The 17,149-nt window shown below is 49.1% G+C and overlaps 2 protein-coding genes across 6 annotated transcripts in view; both read left to right on the forward strand.

Annotated features, from left to right (window-relative positions):
• WHRN (whirlin) overlaps positions 1-17,149 on the forward strand; it is a 93,153-nt gene that overhangs the window by 32,901 nt on the left and 43,103 nt on the right. For all 5 annotated transcript variants that reach the window (XM_081236539.1, XM_081236535.1, XM_081236536.1 and 2 more), the window contains exon 3: positions 2,380-2,505. In XM_081236539.1, the coding sequence (XP_081092665.1) occupies positions 2,380-2,505 (126 nt within the window). The remainder of the gene's footprint in view (positions 1-2,379; positions 2,506-17,149) is intronic.
• Positions 11,004-12,208, forward strand: LOC308619177 (protein BEX3-like). Its single transcript, XM_081237736.1, has one exon. It carries the CDS (start codon positions 11,211-11,213, stop codon positions 11,784-11,786), a length of 576 nt encoding a protein of 191 aa, XP_081093862.1. The 5' UTR covers positions 11,004-11,210; the 3' UTR covers positions 11,787-12,208.

The following is a 17,149-nucleotide window of genomic DNA, read 5'->3' on the forward strand; positions in this document are numbered from 1 at the left end:
GTAGCTGACGCTGTGTGCGTGCTTCTGCTGTGTCATGATTCTAAGTGCTCCAAGTAGATACACCCGTTCATCACTCACAACAACCCAATAAATTTGCTGTGATTGTTTCCCCCATTTTATAGATGAGAAAACTGAGGCACAGAGAGGTGAAGTAACTTGCCCAGTGTTACACACCTAGCGAGTGTCATTGCCGGGATTAAACTTCCACAGTCTGGCTTCAGAGTCTACACAGGCAGCCACCACACTGTCACCTTCCAAACACACAGACCTGGATGTGATGAGGGACCAGGGTGAACCAGGGTGGACCTAGGTCACCTCAAACCTCTCCCAGCCCTGGAGCTGCACTGGGGAAGGGAGGGGGCTAGGAAGTTGTTCCCAAGTCCGACTTCAAGCGTCCCCAGAGCCTGCTGTTCCCAGAACTCTGACATTCTTCTGGGTGACTGCTCACAAGTCCCCCTGAGGCTTCTGTGGGCCTCACGGATGCTCTCCTTATAATGTGGTCATGGTGTCTGATGAGGAGATGGGGGGCTGGCTCTGGACTAAAGGGGCTGGGGCCACTCCACTGGGCAGCACGGCCTGGCACTCTCCCACAGGGATGGGCCTCCCTGACATGCTGCAGAGTCTACAGTCTTAGAACCAAACCATGTAGAGTCGTTCTGTGTGTAGGGCTGTCTCCCGACAGTGGCCTGCCAGCCAGTAGGTGTCAGCTGCGGCTGTGTGGCCTTGTCTGGTTTTGTCCCGTGCAAAGTAGCACCAACAGTGGCTAGCATCTATTGAGCGTTTACTGTGGGCCAGAGACTAGCCTCCATTTGTCTCTCAATTTGATCCTCTCCCTAGTAACCTTATAAGGCAGACACTATTTTCATCCTCATTTTCTAGGTGAGGACGCTGAGGCACAGAGAGGTGAAGTAACTTGCCCAAGGTCACACAGCCGGGCCCCCACTGGGCAGTTTGGACCTGAGTCAGTCCTCTTCAGCACCACCCCACTGACCTCCGGCGGCGGCGGGGGCGGGGGGGTCAAAGAAGGAAGATAATAAATGTAGAAAGCTTCTCCTGGTGGCTGGTGCAGAGCCCCTGATAACTCTTAGATGAATGACTTTTCGGAAATAGAAAGCTAGTTGGATGGCTTCCCTAACACCATGACATTTGCCCTCCCCTGATGCCCGCCGGGACCTCCATCCCTTCCTCTCCTGTGGGTGGTCACACTGTGCTCTCTTTAGGCCCCTTACAGGTCACTGGGTCTTAACTTGTTGCGGGATGTTTTCTGTCCTTTTGGGGTAGGTTCCAGCTGTTCTGGACACTTCTTTTTGTAAGTTCCCCTTTCAAACGCAAGGCACACTTAACCTGCATGTTCCTGCAGGTTCCGGCATAGATTCTGACGCTTCCTGTATCTGCCCCAGCCTCCCCTGCCCAGTCACCCACCTCCCCGGCCCCCATCCCACCCCCGGCGCTCCCTGCTCTGGCCACAGTGCCTCACTTCTCTGGTCCTGTGTGACGTGTGCTCTCCTACTGCTGTCCCATGACCCTGAATGCCCCTCTTGCCCTTGCCCTACCCTTGCCTGGTTGACTCCTGCCCACCCTCCAGTCTCATCAGAGATGTATGTCACTTTCGCCAGGAAGCCCCTCCCCACCCATCCCCCCACCTCCAGGCGGGACCATTGCTCCTCCTCTGCACCCACACAGCCCGCAAGTCACCCCATCTGGCTCTGATCACGCGGTGCCATGAAGGTGTGTTTACTGGTCTCTCTGCCCCTCAGGACTCTGAGCCCTGGGGAGCAGGCCTGTGTCTGGGTCATCTCCACACCCCCTGGCCTGGCACTGGGTCTGCCCTTAGTGGGTGCTCCCTGCGCTTGTGGAATGAATGGCTGCTGAAGCGACACTGCTGTGGCCCCTGGGGAGGCGGGAGACCCCTGGGGTGGCAGGTGGTGGGGCCCTGCACCTGGACTTAGCCTTGATCCTAAGGTGGGAGGATGGGAGGTGAGGGAGCTGGGTGGAGGGTCCGCAGCCTGACGGGCACTCCCTGACTGAAGGGCGTATAGTCAAGTGCAGCCAGTGGAGGCCTGGAGAGTCTGTGGCCACCATGCTCTGAGGAACGCATGAAAACCTGGAGTGTCTAGAGCGTTAGCACCAGAGGGGTCCCTGGAGGTCCTCTCCTCAGCGCCTTCCTTTTACCGCACTTGTACCTGTGACCCACAGAGGGGAGAGGGACTTCCCCAAGTCACTCAGCAAACCAGGGGCGGAGCTGGGGCAGAAACCGGAATGTTCCAGGAGATCTTGCAGGCCTGAATAGGTGTGCCCGTCAGAGTATGGGAGGGGGTGCCCCCCAACGTTCCCGGTGCCCTCCAGGCCCTCGAATACTCTCTTCCCTCCCTCCTGCAGGTGAACCTGGTGCTGGGGGACGGCCGGTCCCTGGGCCTCACCATCCGTGGGGGAGCCGAGTACGGCCTGGGCATTTACATCACTGGCGTGGACCCGGGCTCTGAAGCGGAAAGCAGCGGGCTCAAGGTGAGAGACCCCGACTCCCAGGGAGGGGATGGGGCGCCAGGCTGAACGTGCTGGGGCGAGGGAGGGAGAGACCTGTGTGCGGAGCCCTGTGCAGCTGATTTCAACGGGACGTCCTGTCCCGGCGGAGAGCCCTCCCCTGGCCGCACGGCTCTAGTTCAGGGCTCAGAGCGGGCAGCAGGAGCCGCCTCCACTCCCGAACCCCAAGTTCTCCTAGCCATCCGCAGAGCAGGGCAGCCTCCCACGAGCTGCTGGGCAGCAGGCCAGCTTGAGCTCTTCGTGGCTGCTGTTTTGGAAACACTGCTGATGGCCTGTGATGGCCCCGACTTCAGGGTTGATTGTGGTACTCGGAGAGGGAAGAGGAGAGGAAGCTGCAGGCTGGGGTGGGTTTGCACCAGGCAGCCTCGGGGCTGGCGTTTGATCCAGAGCAACCAGCAATTAGCTCCCATTTTAAAGAGGGCTATCTGTGTGCCCAGCATCCGTAATTGACATTACACATATCGTCTCATTAAACCGTATCCCGTGGGGTAGTATGTTATTACCCAAATTTCCCGGTTGGGGAAACTGAGGCATGTAGGGGTTAAACAGACGTGTCCAAGGTCATGCAGCTGATCAGTTGCAGAGCAGGGTTTGAGCCCAATAGTCTTAATTCCAAAGCCCGTGGTCTTAACTGCTACACTGTATCCCCCGCTGGGGAGGGCCAGGAACTGGCTCAGAGCTTTGTGGGGGGGAGGTGACAGTGAGTGAGGCAGAGACCGTCCACAAGGGCACTGGACTAAGGACACCTAGTCACCTAGATAAATGGCAGCATGCTTTTGGGCTAAATCCTGGTGTCAGGGATGCCACAGCAGCAGTGACCCTGGGTATAGGTGGCGTTTGAGCCACGTCTTGTGGGACGAGAGAGGCTGCTGGGTAAACGGGCTGGGCTGTGGAGCTGTCTGGTTGAAGGAGCCATGTGGTTTGACCGTGTGTGACTGGATGGGCAACTAGCCACATGTGAGGCTGGGAAAGAAGGCACGAGATGAGGTCGTGCCTTCCTAACAAAGAGCCTTGAATGCCCCACTGACGGAGGGAAGCGGATTCTCTATGCGGACGAGACGAAGGGTCATGGCAGATCAGAGTGGTAGTCAGGAGACCTCTTCCCCCACCAAGCCACAGAGGATGAGGCTGGAGTGGCAGAGAGACAGGAATGAGACTCCAGCCTCATCCTCCATGATGTGGCTCGGGGGGTTCTCTTAGGAAACATGGCATAATGGGAAGAGCTCTGGGTCTGGAGTCCAGATCCCAGCTTTGCTGCTTTTGCTTTAGTGGCTGTGTGACCTTGGAGAATCCCTCTACCTCTCTGAGTTTCCTTTCCCTTTCCCAGATAATAACAATATATAGCATCTCTTTCTCAGAAAAAAATGAGGAATAAACTCACAGTGACATTACAAAGGTTAAAATTATTGAGGGTCTGTGTTATGGACTGAATATTTGTGTTCCTCCCAGATTCATACCTTGAAACCCTAACCCCCAGAGGGATGATACTAGGAGGTGTGGCCTTTGGGAGGTGATTGGGTCATGAAGGTAGAGCCTCATGAATGGAATTAGTGCCCTTAGAAAAGGGACCCCAATGAGATCCCTGGCTGTCTTTCCGCCTTGGGAGGATACAATGAGAAAGAAGTTGGCAGTCTGCAACTCAGAAGAGGGTCCTCACCAAAACCTGACCACACTGGCTCCCTGATCTCAGACATTCAGCCTCCAGAACTCCAAGAAATAAATGTCTGTTGTCTATAAGCTATCCAGTCTGTGGTACTTTGTTATACAGCCTAGACTGACTGAGACAGGCTGCTCTTTCCCAAGCACTTTATGTCATGAAATCACCTAAACCGCCCAACGCTCCTGTGAAAGCAGTTCTTCCGTTAGCCCATTTTATAGGCACAGTATCTGGGACTCAGAGAGCTGCACAGCTGTAAGAGGCAAAGCCGGAATTCCCATCCAGGGATCAGAATTCTGGTTCTAGAACTGTGCTGGTTACCAGGCCAGCCTGGGCGGGGGTGGGGAGAGGAGTAGATGCCGGTAGGCTCTAGGTGATTCTGAAATGCCCTGGGTCTCCGGCTTGCTGTGCTCTCAGCAAGTAAAGATGATTCCTTGTTGGGACTCCAAAAGGAGACAATCTCGTGGTATTCTATATGCAGATTGTATTTAATAAATTTGTTATTTTGTATTAATTTTAGATTTACTGAAAAGTTGCAAAGAGATTACCCATTTGTTCTTTATCCGGCTTCCTCTAATGTTAACATCTTATATAACCATGATGCGTTTGTCAAGACTAAGAAACTAACATTGGTACAATACTGTTAAACAAACTACAGACTTTATTCAGAGTTCACCAGTTTTCCCACTAATGCCCCTTTTCTATTCTAGGATACAGTCCATTTCAGCATAGCACGTTATGTTTAGCCTGTATGCACTTTTTTTTTTTTTTTTTTGTGGTACGCGGGCCTCTCACTGTTGTGGCCTCTCCCGTTGCGGAGCACAGGCTCCGGACGCGCAGGCTCAGCAGCCATGGCTCACGGGCCCAGCCACTCCGCGGCATGTGGGATCTTCCCGGACCGGGGCATGAACCCGTGTCCCCTGCATCGGCAGGCGGACTCTCAACCACTGTGCCACCAGGGAAGCCCATAGCCTGTATGCATTTTTAATTCCATTTATTTCCCCCAAAATTTCAAAAAAGGTTCAAGTCAGTTTCTAGACACAGAGTAAAGATTGTTTTAAACGATTAAGTGAGGAAATTGGGAGGAAGAAAACTGGAGGCAGAGAGAAAGAGAGAAGGCCGAGGTGAGAGTCCTTCTGAGAACACTCGCCGTGTGGGGCTGCAGACCGCTACAGGCAGCACACAGATTTGACTCCAAGCTTCCTGGCAGCCAACAGAAAGAGGGAAGCAGGTCAGGGACATTTGTAAGATGAAAACAGACCAACTGTGCTGGAGAAGCCTGGTTATTCCTCTTCCTGAGGCCTGAGGGCAGTTTTCCGCTGGTCCTTCTTAGGAACGATGCTGTGTGATGATGTAAGCAGTGTCTTCAGTGACAGCAAATGCATGAGCAGGTTCCATACTTTGTTGATGGTGAATACACTCTTTTTTCCTTTTTTTTTTTTTTTTTTTTTGCGGTACGCGGGCCTCTCACTGTTGTGGCCTCTCCCGTTGTGGAGCACAGGCTCCGGACGCGCAGGCTCAGCGGCCATGGCTCACGGGCCCAGCCACTCCGCGGCACGTGGGATCTTCCCGGACCGGGGCACGAACCCGTGTCCCCTGCATCGGCAGGCGGACTCTCAACCACTGCGCCACCAGGGAAGCCCGGTGAATACACTCTTACTGAATCCATGTTAAGAGAAAGTGGGAGCGGGGAGCGGCAGCATGCAAGAGAGATGACATGCTAGGTTCTGGCCGGAGAGGACCGAGCGTCTCTCTCTCTCTGTCTCTCTCTGTCTCTCTCTGTCTCTCTCTCTCTCTCCCCCTCTGATGACTGACAGGTGGTAGCTTTGCTATCGCGTTAGCCACTTACTGAGCAGTTACTATGTTAGGACTGCGCTAAATACTTCACATTATCTTACTAATTTTTGCAACAGTATATGAAAAAGGAATGTCCTTCTCCCTCTTTGACAGGTGGCAGACTCAGGAACAACAGTAGGCAGCTTGCCCAAGGTCACCCAGCTAGGAAGCGCTAGATTTGGACTCACACCTGCTCACTCCAAGTCCATACTCTTAACCACCATGTTCCACTTCCTCCCAGTGATCATGTGGGTGTTACCATCTCCAGTTTTCTGTTGAAGAAACCAAGGCTCATGGAGATAAAGGCCAAATTCTCTCTCATGTCAGAACTGGGATTTGAACCCAGGCCTCACAGAGCCTAGGGTTGCCCTGTCTGGGGGGAAATGGGAGGCCTAGGACCTGCCCTGACCAGCTGTGTAAAGGTGGACTTGTCCCCAGCTCTCTGGGCCCCAGTCTCCCAGCTCAGACAGTCAGCAGCTGAACGGTTGGGCAGGCGGATCTCTGAGGCTTTCTCCTAGATCTGCACATCTTCCCGGCCTGAGAGCACCAGTGGGTGCCCAGGCACAGGACCGTGATCCGTTCTCCTTCACCTGCCGGTTCCCGTACCCACCGAGAGATGCCAAAGTGGGTAACCTGCTGGCAGATCCCTCTTTTTTGTGGAAGGAAGGAAGGAAGTGGGTGTTACATGCAGGCAGTGGGTCTCCCTGGCTGCCCCTCCTTTCCTTCCTTGCATTTAATCAGCAGATATATCCTCAGGAGTCCTGAGCGCCAGACACTGTACTCGCCCTGTGGCTTCCGAGCTGAGCCAGACAGACCCAGTCCCTGACCTCCTGGAGCTTACTTTCTAGTGGCAAGACAAGGGCGGAATAAGTTCCACAACTGTTTGTTTAATTACAATTGTGATAAATACCAAGATGGCGAAGGACATGGAACTCTGTCTGGTGGTAGATATCCAGGAAGGCTTCCTGGAGGAAGAAGCATTTCAGTTGAAATTTAAAAGGAGAAAATTAATTATGTGAAAGAGGAAAGGAGAATTTCAGGCAGAAAGGACAGAAAATGCTGAGTCCCTGAAGTGGAAAGAAGTGTTCCGGGTGCAAAGGAAGACCAGAGTTGGCTGAACACAGAAAGCCAGGCAGGGAGAAGGTGCCAGATGATGCTGAGGAGGCGAACAGCCAGATCACACAGGGTGTATAATGCACCCAAGACTGCAGCCGTGGAAAGGTGATGCTTGAGATCTGCAGTTATTAATATGGAAGGATGTCCACGGTATGTCATTAGGTGGGAAACAGACTGCCAGACCACATCTCTATCAGGATCGCATGCATATTGTATACATATACAAAAATATGCCCAGAGGGCTTCCCTGGTGGCGCAGTGGTTGAGAGTCCGCCTGCTGATGCAGGGGACACAGGTTCGTGCCCCAGTCCGGGAAGATCCCACATGCCGCGGAGCGGCTGGGCCCGTGAGCCATGGCTACTGAACCTGAGCGTCCAGAGCCTGTGCTCCGCAACGGGAGAGGCCACAACAGTGAGAGGCCCACGTACAGAAAAAAAAAAAAAAAAAAATTTAAAAAAAAAAAAATATGCCCAGAGAAACGTCTACACGTGGCTGTCCCGAGGTGGGAAGATTATGGATGATTTTCATTTTATTCTTTACATCCTTATACAGTATCTGAATGGAGCAAATACTAGTTTTATAGTCACGGAAACAGCAACCATAAAGCAGTTTCCATTTTGAAACAAGGCAGAGGAAAAATATTCCATAGAAGCTCTTCAGTTACTTTAGTTTGCTTCTCAGTTGCAGGCAGTCAGAGGCTTTATTTGCTCATAAAATGCCCACCTTCAGTAAAGTCCCTTCCATCTTCCATCTTTACTGCCCACCGCAGTAAAGCATTTTATATTCCCTGCCACTGTTTTACTTTCTTCTCCAGGGTCCCTCGCATATGCTAACACCTGCCTACACTCACTCAGGCGTCCAGGACTGATTGATTCTGTTTGTTGCCAACGCACCATGGAATTAGGCATATTGAAATGAAATAAAGGGGCTTGGCCGTGTGGGCGGTAGAGCCAAGAACAGGCTTTATTTGTACATAGGGCTCCTTGCCACCGTGCAGAGCTTTCCTGGGGCAGTAGTTCCCCTTGTGCCTGGCTTCCAGCCGCTCCCTTAGCTCCTGAGGGGCCCTGTGAGCCCAGCCAACACGGCTGGGAGGAGAAGCTCCTCGGAGGAGGTCAGGCACTTCCCAGTGCCTTCACCCTGGGGGGGGGGGTCGGTGGTGGGGGGCCTGGGGGGCGGCCGCATGGAACTTGGAACTGTCCCACCCTCCCGGCAGGGGCTGACTGCCCCCTCGGCATTGATCTTTACGCCTCTCTTACTCCTTTGCACCTGCCCCCAGCAAACCCTACCAAAGAATGGACCATAAAACTTTGTTTTTGTTCCTTTAAGGACAGCCAGAATTGACTGGCATTTAAAACTAATAATAATGGTAGCAGTTGCTATTTATTAACCAGTTATTATGAATTGGGCACTGTGCTAAACGCTTTAGATACACTCTTTTTTTTTTTTTTTTTTTTTTTTTTTGCGGTACTCGGGCCTCTCACCGCTGTGGCCTCTCCTGCGGTGGAGCACAGGCTCCAGACGCGCAGGCCCAGCGGCCGTGGCTCATGGGCCCAGCCGCTCCGCGGCATGTGGGATCCTCCCGGACCGGGGCACGAACCCGTGTCCTCTGCATCGGCAGGCGGACCCTCAACCACTGCGCCACCAGGGAAGCCCTAGATACACTTATTTAATCCTCCAATAACCCTACGGTGGGCATTAATAATGCCATTTAATAGATGAGCAACTGAGGCTCAGAGAGGTGTAGTGCCTTGCTCAGGATCACACAGGGATCCGGCCCCAGCCCTTCAAGCCTTCTAAAAGCCATGGGCTTTACTCTGCCACCTCCCTAGTACCCTAAACTGGCTAAATATCAAAAGAATGCAGAAAAAAGAAACACAGGCCACTTAGTCTTCTTAGAAATCACCAAGCTTCTGAAGCCCAGAGTGGTTGTCCCTGACCCTGCCCAGCTCCACGGCCTTCACCCTTGAGGTCATTCCAGGGTGGGAGGCCCATTTTGTTTTTGCCAGTGGGAGCCACGCTTCCATCCTGGCTGGGGTTCACTGGGGCAGGATCTCTGTTCTCATGAATGCCCCACCCTTGGGGTCACCCCTGTGCTACTTGTGGTCTTGGGGCCGGCCGTGGAGCGTCTGCTTCACATTCGATGTCTCATTGGCCATGGGGATGAACTGCTACTTTGCAGATCTGTCGTGTGTGCTATGTGTCAGCTAAATTGGAGAAGCCAACTGGGCTGGGCTGACCCCTCTGCAGACTGGCTTTCGCCAGGGTCCTCTCTAGACTAAGCCTGGGATGGCATGGCATCCTTTGCAGAACACTCACCCAGGAGCAGGTGATCTCCACGTGCCAGCTCTTACCCTCACCACAGCTCCGTGAGGTAGGAACTTGTAATCCCATCATAACTTGGGATTGTTTATTAATGACTGTCTCTTTTCTGAGATCCCAGCAGCATGGGGCAGAGACTGGGTATTCTTTACACACTGTTATCTCCCTGCCTAGACAGTGCCTGGCACACAGTGGGTGTCTTGAATGAAGGAGTCAGTGGCTGCAGCTGAGGCAGGCCCCAAGCCAGGTCTTTTTTTTTTTTTTTAACATCTTTATTGGCGTATAATTGCTTTACAGTGGTGTGTTAGTTTCTGCCTTATAACAAAGTGAATCAGCTATACATATACATATGTTCCCATATCTCTTCCCTCTTGCATCTCCCTCCCTCCCACCCTCCCTATCCCACCCCTCTAGGTGGTCACAAAGCACCGAGCTGATCTCCCTGTGCTATGCGGCTGCTTCCCCCTAGCTCTCTATTTTACGTTTGGTAGTATATAGTCTTTTCGACTCCAAAGCTCCAGTCTTGACCACTGCTTCATTTGCATCCTGGCCTGAACACGGCACAGAGCTGGCAGTTTTGTTAAAGGATGAATCCTGATAAGAGGTGTTAGTGGTTTTTACAACTACCTGGGATGGGCCTGAGCCGTCAGACCCTTTCCCTTAGAGACTCCTGCCTTCATGTTGAAGAAGCTGAGTAGCAGCCATGGCCCGCAGTGAGGTTTGCTCATCAAAGGTGCCCATGGGCATTTGGTGCCACCTTCAGCTCTTCTCTGATGAAGGATAAGTGACAGGAATCCATCTATGTGCATAGATCCCAGCCTCCAACCCTCCCATTTTACACATGGGGAGACTGAGGACCAGAAGGAGGGGAAGGACTGGCTGAGGATCATGGAGAGGTGGGTCCAGACACCTCTGGACAGAGCCCCTCCGTCATCTGGCAGTTCGACTTTGCCTGCTGACTCTGTCTCTATGTGTCCCTGAAATAGGGAGAGAATGAGCCAGGAATACTCTCCAAGGCTGCTCTCTGTATTCTTGGTGGGAAAAGGGTGTGGCTACTACAGAATACTTGTTTAGTAAGGATCCTTTAAAAGTATTTTTATCTGTGATTATGGCTGATTTTACAGCAGTCCTAATGAAGATGGCAAAAATTACCTCTTAATATTTATATAATTTCTAACAGTAAAAAAAAAAAACCCTTAGATAATAAGGGCATGTTACAAGCAACTCTCTGCCTATGAATTCTCTAACTTAGATGAATGAACCAATTTCTTGAAAGACACAAACCACTAATACTCAAGAAAGAAAACTAGATAACCTGAAAGTTCTATATGCGTGTCAAAGAAACTGAATTTATAATTAAAAACCATCCAAAAAAGAAAACTCAAGGCCAGATGCTTCCACTAATGAACTCTTCCAAATAGTTAAGGAAGAAAATTATGCAGTTTCTCCCTGAAAATAAAAGATGAGGGAATGCTTCCCAACTCATTTTATGAAACCAGCATTATGTAATACCAAGAACAAACAAACACATTTCAGGAAAACTACACATCACTATTCTTCGTGAACATAGATGTGAAAATCCTCAACAAAATGTTAGAAAAACAAATCCAGCAATCTATAAAAAGGATAATATACCGTGACCAAGTGGGTTTTATCCAAGGAATGCAAGGCTGGTGCGACATTTGAAAATCAATGTTACTGAGAAAACCATGTGATTAGAAAAAGCATTTAACAATATTCTATGTCCATTTATGATAAAAAAAAAAACTCTAATCAAATTAGGAATCCAAGGGGTTGGCGGGGGTGTGGGGCCGGGAAGGGGCCGAGCGCCCGGCTGCAGCAGCCCCCTGCTCCCACCCCGCCCCTTTGCAGGTCTGCGGGACTAGGCATCGTGGCGGCCCACTCGTGGCGAGAATCAGGAGGAGCAGGAGACAGCGAGAATAGGCCCAGAAAAATAACCAGGGAAAAAAATCTCATCATGGCAAATATCCACCAGGAAAATGAAGAAATGGAGCAGCCCGTGCAGAATGGAGAGGAAGACCGCCCTTTGGGAGGGGGTGAAGGCCACCAGCCAGCAGGAAATAATAGACAGGGACAGGCTCGCCGACTTGCCCCTAATTTCCGATGGGCCATACCCAATAGGCAGGTCAACGATGGGTTGGGTGGAGATGGAGATGATATGGAAATGTTCATGGAGGAGATGAGAGAAATCAGGAGAAAACTTACGGAGCTGCAATTGAGGAATTGTCTGCGTATCCTTATGGGGGAGCTCTCTAATCACCATGACCATCATGATGAATTTTGCCTTATGCCTTGACTCCTGCCATTTTCCATGAGATTAATACTGTGATTCCCACTGTTGTTCTCCTTTTCCTTGCGTTTTCCTGATATGCCTTTACCGATCCGTTTGCTGTGAACCTTATGTAATTTCCATGTGTCAAGTGGGTTCTTGTGTTACCAGCTTCTAATCGGAGATTGCCTTGGCATGCAACCTAAGTTTCTGTCAACAGTAGAGTTTCACCCATTTGCATGGAAAAATGTAAAGTTAATAAAGCAATTAAAAATAAAAAAAAATTAGGAATCCAAGGGAAATTCCATTACCTAATGAAGAGCATCTTCACAAACCTGTAGATAACATATTTATTGGTGAAAAACTAAAAGGTTTCCTCTAAGATTGAAATAAGGCAAAAATGTCGTCCCTCACCACTCCTATTCAGTATCATACTAGAAATTGTAGTCAGTGCAATAAGTCCATAGAAAGAAAGAAAAAAGCATACAGATCTGAAAAGAAGAAATAAAACTCTATTTACAGAGACTGATCATCTGCATAGAAAATTCCACAGAATCTACAAAAAAACTCCTAGAACTAATAAATGAGTTTAGCAAGGTGGAGGGATACAAAAGTCAACTGCATTTTTATATGCTAGCAATGCACAACTGGAATTCAATATTAATAAAAACAATACAGTTTAGAGTAGGTATAAATAACAAAATATGTGCAGTATTTGTATGCTGAAAACTCCAAAAAAGACATAAATAAATGGAGATATACACTGTGTTCCTGGATAGGAAGTCTGAATATTATTAAGATGTCAGGTCTCCCTAAATTCGATCTAGATTTAACACAATCCCAATTCCAATCCCAGCAGGACTTTTTGTAGATATTTACAAGCTGATTGTAAATTTTGTAATGCAAAGGCAAAGAAACTAGAGGAGCTAAAACAATTCTGAAACCAAAGAGCACTGTTAGAGGACTTAGTACCTGATTTCAAGACTTACTATAAAACTATAGTAAACAAGATGACGTGGTATTCGTGAAAGGATAGACACATAGATCAGTGGAACAGAGTAGAGAGTTCAGAAATAAACCCACAAAAGCATACTTAACTGACTGTTGGCAAAGTGCAAAGGTAATTCAATGGAGAAAGGGTAGTCCTTTCAACAGATGGTGCTGGAACAATCGGAAGTCCGCATGCCAACAAATGAACCTCAACCTCAACCTCACACCTTCTATGAAAACTAACTCAAAATAAATCGTAGACCTAAAAGTAAAATATAACACTGCACTACTTCTACAGGAATACATAGGAGAGGGACTTCCTTGGTGGTCCAGTGGGTAAAACCCCACACTCCCGATGCAGGGGGCCCAGGTTCGATCCCTGGTCGGGAAACTAGATCCGGCATGCGTGCCACAACTGGGAGTCCACGTGCCACAACTAAGAAGTCCAAATGCCGCAGCTAAAGATCCCGCGTGCCACAAGTAAGACCCGGTGCAACCTAAATAAATAAGTAAATAAAAATAAATTTTTTTTTCAAGGAATACATAGGAGAAAAATCTGTGTGATCACGCATGAGGCAAAGAGTTTTTAGATGTGACACCAAAAGCATGGCCCATAAAAGAAAAAATTGACAAAATGGACATTATGAAAATTAAAAACTTCCCTCTGCAAAAGACACACTTTTAAGAGAATTGAGAAGACACCCACAGACTTGGAGAAGTCAATATTTTCAAATCCCATTTCCGACAAAGGACTTATACTGAGAATGTATAAAGAACTGTCAAAATGGGCAAAAGACCTGGGAAATGGTTTTGTATGGAAAACTGGTTGCATGGAGTGATAGACACATGAGTCTGTGCACTTGTCAAAACCCACAGAACTGTACACAGAGTAATTTTGTTATATATAAATTTAAAAAAAATCAACCCAGTTGTTGCGGGGATAGATGGAGAGCAGACTGAGACAAATGAAGACAAAGGAATCTAACTATTACAGGTGATTCCCGTGACCACACTGAAAGGGAATGGAGAAGGAAGAAGCTGACCTAAGCAATTTTGAAAAACATTGTTTCTACCAGTACTGTAAGGCAAAGACAAGATGAACTGTACTCAGACACTGTACTCCAGTTGGCAGATTTCTTTTTCTCAAAGGGATATGGATTAGGAATTCTGAAACTACTTCATTTGTACAGGGTTCATTTGAAAAAATAGGTACATTTTAGATAGTGAGAGCCAGGTTTCTCACTCCCAGAGAAAGTTACAAGGAAGGAAAGGGAAAATAGAATAAACCCTGTGGTGCAGGAATCGTCAGAGGTATCAATATGGACTCATCTACAAAAAAAACCAAAATGCATACATTTACCCACAGATAAATAAATACAGAAATCAATATACATGTGTATATATGCGTGAGTTAGTACATACACATATAATTCCTCAGTCTATCCATTGAGAGGGATTGTACGCAATTAAAATAGGTACAACTAGCACTCAGATTTTAGTTTCTAAATACTATTCTCTAAATGAAAGGAACCAGGGCTCTTTGTAGGAGTCATTGACTCCAGGTCTAGGGCAGAGAAGCCTGGGGTATCTTTTGGGACCAGAAAACAAAGATGTGCTGCCAAATCAATCAACCAACCAATCAGCCTATCAGATGTGTACAGAGCCAACCGGAAAGAGCACCTCGTGGCCAAAGGAGAAGACAATAAATCTCCATGGATCCAAACTAATGTAATTACACAAAGAACGGAATAAATACATCAATGGGGGAGAAGCGACCACTCTTCCTTAAGGAAAAGTTCCCATGAAAAAATGTAGAAGGAATAAGGGAAGAGAAAATCACCATTAGAGCATTACATTACAGTATTAATTGCTGTAGGCAAGATGCACCAATGGAAGCTAAATTGTGGGCAGAAGTTTAAGCAGAAACAGGATGTCTTGCACAGTTTCAAAGTATCTCTACCAATATATTTTGTAATTATGCACGGAAAAAGAATAAGTTTACAGCAGAGAATCCTGGCAGGTACCAAGTTAGCCAAGTGTAATACATATTAAGAAAAAAGTCTGGCTTCCCTGGTGGTGCAGTGGTTGAGAGTCCGCCTGCCGACGCAGGGGATACGGGTTCGTGCCCCGGTCTGGGAAGATCCCATATGCCATGGAGTGGCTAGGCCCGTGAGCCATGGCCACTGAGCCTGCGCGTCTGGAGCCTGTGCTCTGCAAAAGGAGAGGCCACAACAGTGAGAGGCCCGTGTACCGCAAAAAAAAAAAAAAAAGAAGAAGAAAAAAATCTTAACTTTTTTCTAATTGTAAACATAACACTTGCTGGTTGTAGAAAAGTCAGATCACACACTGACTCCTGTTCGCAGTGACAGCCCTTCCTCCCCTGTCCCTGTCCAGCCCGAGACGTGACAACTGTCAGCCGTTGGCGTGTCCTTCCAGACCTTTTTCTCCCTGGCCTGTTGTGCACACAGTGATTTGGGGACCCTTGTTCATTCTGTTCCTTTTGTGACCCAACCTTGGCGTGTCCTTCCAGACCTTTTTCTCCCTGGCCCGTTGTGCACACAGTGATGTGGGGACCCTTGTTCATTCTGTTCCTTTTGTGACCCAACCACCCGCTTCTTAGAAAAATGCTTCCTTTCTCAGTTCAAAACCTGACATCTCTGATTTCTAAGATTTTGACTAAGTTGTTGCCACTTCAGAGCAAGGAGAAGGCCCTCCTCAAAAGTCAAAGCACAAAAATGTAGCACGAGTGTATCTTAGCCATCTTGCTATCATTTCTTACTACTGCGATTTAGTATCTGTAATGTTCTCTGCGGTCTGCTAGAGAGAAAACACAAGGAGAAACAAACAAATGTCTCCTGAGCGTGTCCATTTTCTCATCTTGAGCAGGATTTGGAGAGAGTCTTGCTGGCTAGGTGGCAGGGAGGGGGTGAGCAGCCATGTCCCTCCCCGGGCACCCCAAGCCCGTGGGTCTTTCTTGTGGTTAGAGGGCTGTGGGCATTCAGGTGGGCATCAGATGCTGGTGATCTGGGGACCAGAGTGAGGCATGCGCGACGCAGCACCTGGATTTGTGTCTCCTGCGTGCTCTGCATGGAAATCGTGTTGAATGGGGAGGGTGGGAGTGGGAGACAGAAGGCAGCGAAGACTCCTGGCGTCCCCAGGTGATGTGCTGGCTGAGCGTCAGTGAGAGGAATGGTGACAGTGAACATCCACTGAGTGATTTTTCCAGCCCAGCGCCCTGCTAAGTGCTCTTTTATGTTCCACCTTAATGAATGCCTAAGCAATTCTTGACGTAGACACTGTACATCGACTTCATTAAAGATGATCAAACTGAAGCTCAGAGAGGTCACTTGCTCAAGGTCACACGGCAAGGAAGTGATGAAACTGGAGTAGGGATTGGCTCCAGGACCTCCCCTATTAGCCACGAGACCCTATAACCCTGAACTTGTGTGATGGAAAAAAACAGACTGACGGCCCTTGGCAGCCAGGCCCTCAGCCCTCCCTGCTTCTGCTCAGGTCTCTGACATCAGCAAGTCGTGACAGCTGCTCAGTGTTTCTACACACTCTGCTTTTGGATTTGGAACCTGGAGGATTCTCCTGGCCCTTCAGAATATGTTTAAGTAAAAGTATGGTGGAAATGGCGGAAGGTACTGCAGTGCGAGGGTAGTAATAATAATAATATTGATAAGGGGCAATAATAATAGAAGGAAGGAAGTTAGGCCAGAGGAGTCTTCCAGTATTTCTAACTGACAGTAATGATCATAGGAATCACCGGCATCTGGGGAGTGCTCCCTCTGTGCCAGCCAGGGCGCTTAGTGAGTGCTGTCCCTGCACTGAGTCATTTAATTCTCCCAGCAACCCCGTGAGGAGGCAGTAGAATCATCCTCATTTTAGAGATGGGCAAGCAAGGCCCAGAGAGGTTAAGTAATACGCCCAAGGTCACACAGCTGGTAGGTGGAGGAGCTGGGATTGAAACTCAGGCAGGTCTGGAGCTTAGTCGCAGAAATCCAGTTCCCACCTCTTCCTTTCCTCGTACCCCCTCCTCTGGCCAACTGCAGTGGCTCTTACAGGACTTAGAGGGTCATCCCTTTGTAAAATGGTTCTCACGCAAACTGGGCAGCTTGAGCTTACTGCCCCCGGGAGGTGAGGGAGGAGTGAATAATCCTTGACTTTGGGTTGTTTCCCTGTGTATGTGGTGTGTGTGCTCCTGCCTCCACACACCCAGTGATATTCCTGAAATCTACAGAATAACAGCAGCACAAAAGCGCTCATAGTCACCGACCACTCCCAGCCCAGTCCTGCCCAGGAGGGATCACCTCGTCTGTCCTTATTGCAGCCCCACGCAGAGGTACTGATTGTACCCATTCTATGGATGAAGAGACTGAGGCTCAGTGAGATTAAGC

The sequence above is a fragment of the Mesoplodon bidens genome, assembly GCF_964165515.1.
Source record: "Mesoplodon bidens genome assembly, chromosome: 6".
Lineage (NCBI taxonomy): Eukaryota > Metazoa > Chordata > Mammalia > Artiodactyla > Ziphiidae > Mesoplodon > Mesoplodon bidens.

What these genes read in the sequence shown, in the direction of transcription:
- LOC308619177 (XM_081237736.1), top strand. Translation starts at nt 11,211, where the DNA reads ATGTCCATTTATGATAAAAAAAAAAACTCTAATCAAATTAGGAATCCA.